Below are 3,552 nucleotides of genomic sequence, written 5' to 3'. Positions count from 1 at the left end.
GATTTTAAAAAACTTGCAATGGTAAGATTCGAAAGTATGATGATAAGGATGACATAAGGGATGAGTTGAATCAAATTGGTGGGCCTTGTATCAAAACTGGGCCAACTGCTATTCACGCACATATATATCGGTGCAATCACATTTCACAAAAGAAATATGATACCCACTTGACAGGTAGACACGTGTTCATGAGCACTGATTCAAAAAATTGAAGGGGACCATGGACTGTACCGGGACGGGACACACAAGTCATCACATTTTTTAGTGAAATGTGATTGCACCTGATCCGCTTGCTAAGTATCCCACCGAATGTAGAGAGAGAGAGAGAGAGAGAGAGAGAGAGTTAAGCGGATGTTTCTCTTCAATAAATGTGACAAAAATGCATGGAACATTGCATCCCAACCCACCATCAAACCCAAAACAAGCCGTAGCACCGAATCAAAATAATTACTATGAGGCATCAGAGTGGCGTTGAGAGGCGTAGTAAGACCGAGGTTTATTGCTAGAGAAAGGGAAAGCAGATGGTGTCGTCGTCTTGTTGGTGGTGGTATTATTATTATCAGCAGTGGATGCAATCCTCTCGCAAGAAGGGCACATGGTTAAGGTGGTCGCAGGCAGCTGCATGTAAAATGGGTGCGACGTCTTCAACGCCTTCAACTCCTGTAGCTCCTTCTTCAGCCTCCTGTTCTCTTCTGTTAATGTCTCGCAACACCTCTTCAAGTACTCGCAGTCCACCTCTGTCTGCTTTAGCTTAGTCCTTCATTCCCACAACAGAACCATCAATAAGAAAATCCACATCAATCACAAACAGTTACATAAAAATTTCTGATATTACCAACAATCAGAATCTTCCTGTTGGTAAATTAATAGCAGAAATGTGTACGAACAGAAAATGTTGGACAATAGTTACAAGCATAGAATTGCTCATCTATCCCTGCCATACATAAACACCAATAGATGACATAACCATATGTTTAAAATTTCATGAAATAGCGATTTCTTTTTTCTTTTTTTGGGATGAGCAAGTTGGGGTTAGGCAGACCCCCACCCGTCCAATGTGAAACGAATGAACCACAAAAAGGAAAGCCATAAAGGTGACAAAAGGTGATATGGTTTATCTTTTGCTAAAACCTACTCTTAAAAGAACGATTAAAAAATTTCACTGTAATACACAACTTCTTCCTCGAGATCGACTCCTTGTCGATTGCTCAGTGTAATTCTTTTTTAATTCGTCTGGCGTAATCAAACGTTTTTCACATTCTAAAAAAAAGAATGATAGAAATATTATCAAAACACAAACCATAGAATTGCAGGAAAATGTTTTCAAGTTCAGATAAAATCCATTGAAATAAATGGATCTCTCTCTCTCTCTCTCTCTCTCTCTCTCTCTCTCTCTCTCTCTCTCTCTCTCTGTGTGTGTGTGTGCATTGCTGAAGTTTTTTACCTTGCTCTTCGGTTCTGAAACCAGACTTCAACTTGACGAAGCCTAAGATTCAACTGCTTTGCCAAAGCAAGTTTCTGCTTCTGAAATCATTTAAATCGAAAACATGAACATTCGTGGCAAAACCAAGAAAGGCGAATAGATGATTTTTTTTCTTATTGAAGCAAATGAATGTATTTCCTTGACATACCGGATTTAGGGTATTGTGCTCTTTGAAGCTTTCTTCCAAATAGGCGGATTGTTCCTTGGAAAGCCGAAGTTTCTTCCTGGTTAACCCGTTCTCCTCTTCATCACTCGCTCTGGAGGACGCTCTTTCTGCTTCACCCTCGTTATGGACAGCCTCCCTCTCCCTTCTGCCTCCAGGATAAATGGTAAAATCCATGTTGAATGAGGAAACCGTGCTGTTTGGCGAAGAAACCGCGGTCTCCTCCTCCACATCTCCATCACAAGGCACCCTGTTCACATCGAAGCCCCTGCTCGACGCTACCTCTCCCTCACAACTCCCTAAAACAACAACACCCACAAAAGATTTTCAACAAAAACTCACGATTTTAACCACCATCAAACGGAAACTTTTGCTTTTGCAAAGTATTACATATTTCTTACCGTTCTCGGATGTCCATGGAAAACGAGTATGGTGAGGTTGATGAGCAGGGATGGGGAGAAGAGGAAGGAGGTCGAACTGAACGGGAGGGTCCGTCGAAATCCTCTCTTTATCGTCTTCCTCTATATCTCCCCTTACCTCTTCTGCCTCCTCTTTCCTTTCATCGCCTTCTTGTTGGTCTATGGCCAGCCCTATCTTAAATCCTAAACTTTTGTGGGTGGTCTTGGCCATGAAAGATAGGGGTTTTGCAGGGTCCCCCAAGCTTAGAGCCAAATCCATCCTCGATAGGAAAACCAGTCCCAGTAAAGAAATCGAACCAGATGAGAGACAGAAGGCAAAAATACCGTGAGTAGTACAGAACTCTTAATGAGAGAGAGAGAACGAGTCGCTATCTTATCTATAAAGGAGTTTAGCGATTTTTACCCCCCTACGTTTACCCTCTGTGAAGAAAGAGAATTTGAAATTAATGACAATAACCAGTTGACAAACTGCTGCAAAAGGTGGTAAAAGTTCGATAGAATTACCCAACAAACACATCTACTCTGTGCAAACTTGTACCATTTTACCCTCTACCCTTATTAGGCGCCGGGAAGGCTGCTTTCTCAATTGGGCCTGTGATGGAGATGGCGACTTGAGATGGTTCTGTTCGGATAAAAAGACTTGAGATATAGGGATGCAAACGGTTTGGATCCGAAACAGTCAAATACATGCGGGAGTCGGATCCTAAACAGTCAAAACTTGCAAAACCCCCATCTTAGATCGGGGCCATTTGCATCCCTAATGAGATTGTTGAGTCCAAAAGGCATTTGACCCGAAGACTCTAAAGTTAGTTATCACAAGGCTAAAGTTGAGAGTATTTCTTAGTCGGCAAAGAGGACTTTAGAGTTTTTGTACCAATGAGCTCATGAGTGGTTGAGGTAATTTCTTCGATTATGGAAAAAAAGCAAAAAAAATGATAGCGGTCGGTCTGAGACTTGGTCACGGCTCCAAGTTCAATGCCCATAAGCTAAACCTTCTTGATCAATGGGGGGGGGGGGGGGGGAATCTTGTTGGATAAATAAACTTCATATGGTATTAAGTCAACTTGAGGGGAAGGGAAGGAAAAGAACATACATGAGAAACATAGAAAAGCAGAAAGAAAGCCACAAGTTTTCTTAAATTGTTCATTTTTCAACGTCATGTGTTCTCACCTCTACCGACCCACAATAGACAGGAAGAATGAGATCACAGACATTTAATAATCGAGAGACTTTTACAGTAATTCCATTCCCACCTCCTCATGCCCCCTCTCTTCAATAACTCAATTAATCCCCATTTCCTCGTGGATGGTGTGGGGGTGGGTTCTCTCAATTCCTCGTGGCGAGGAATTGCCGAGTTGACCTATACCTCTGGTTACGTACATGAATGAACTGTCCCGTTTTATTTTTTCTTCCTCCCTTTTGTACAGTCTTAATCCCTTTTCTTGTCTAGTTGTTCCTCTAATCGTACCTGTGGACATAGTCAAGAA

The 3,552-nt window shown here is 41.9% G+C and overlaps 1 protein-coding gene across 1 annotated transcript; it reads right to left on the bottom strand.

Moving 5' to 3' along the window:
- Positions 1-347: 347 nt before the first annotated feature.
- LOC149816583 (homeobox-leucine zipper protein HAT14-like) lies at positions 348-3,324 on the bottom strand. Its single transcript, XM_089987284.1, has 4 exons — positions 2,048-3,324; positions 1,632-1,945; positions 1,445-1,524; positions 348-757 (listed from the first exon to the last, which is right to left on the bottom strand). Exons 1-4 carry the CDS (start codon positions 2,322-2,324, stop codon positions 451-453), a joined length of 978 nt encoding a protein of 325 aa, XP_089843410.1. The 5' UTR covers positions 2,325-3,324; the 3' UTR covers positions 348-450.
- Positions 3,325-3,552: the final 228 nt, after the last annotated feature.

This window comes from Nuphar pumila, chromosome 14 (assembly GCF_984573655.1).
Source record: "Nuphar pumila chromosome 14, dmNupPumi1.hap1.1, whole genome shotgun sequence".
In the NCBI taxonomy this organism is placed as follows: domain Eukaryota; kingdom Viridiplantae; phylum Streptophyta; class Magnoliopsida; order Nymphaeales; family Nymphaeaceae; genus Nuphar; species Nuphar pumila.
Note: the sequence above shows the minus strand (reverse complement) of the source record. Positions and strands in the feature narration are given on the sequence as shown.

Excerpts from the sequence above, each read along its gene's own strand:
- LOC149816583 (XM_089987284.1), bottom strand. The coding sequence starts at position 2,324 with ATGGATTTGGCTCTAAGCTTGGGGGACCCTGCAAAACCCCTATCTTTC. Across the intron at positions 1,525-1,631 it reads AGCACAATACCCTAAATCCG|AAGCAGAAACTTGCTTTGGC; the intron begins GTATGTCAAGGA and ends AAATGATTTCAG. Across the intron at positions 758-1,444 it reads TTTCAGAACCGAAGAGCAAG|GACTAAGCTAAAGCAGACAG; the intron begins GTAAAAAACTTC and ends GTGGGAATGAAG.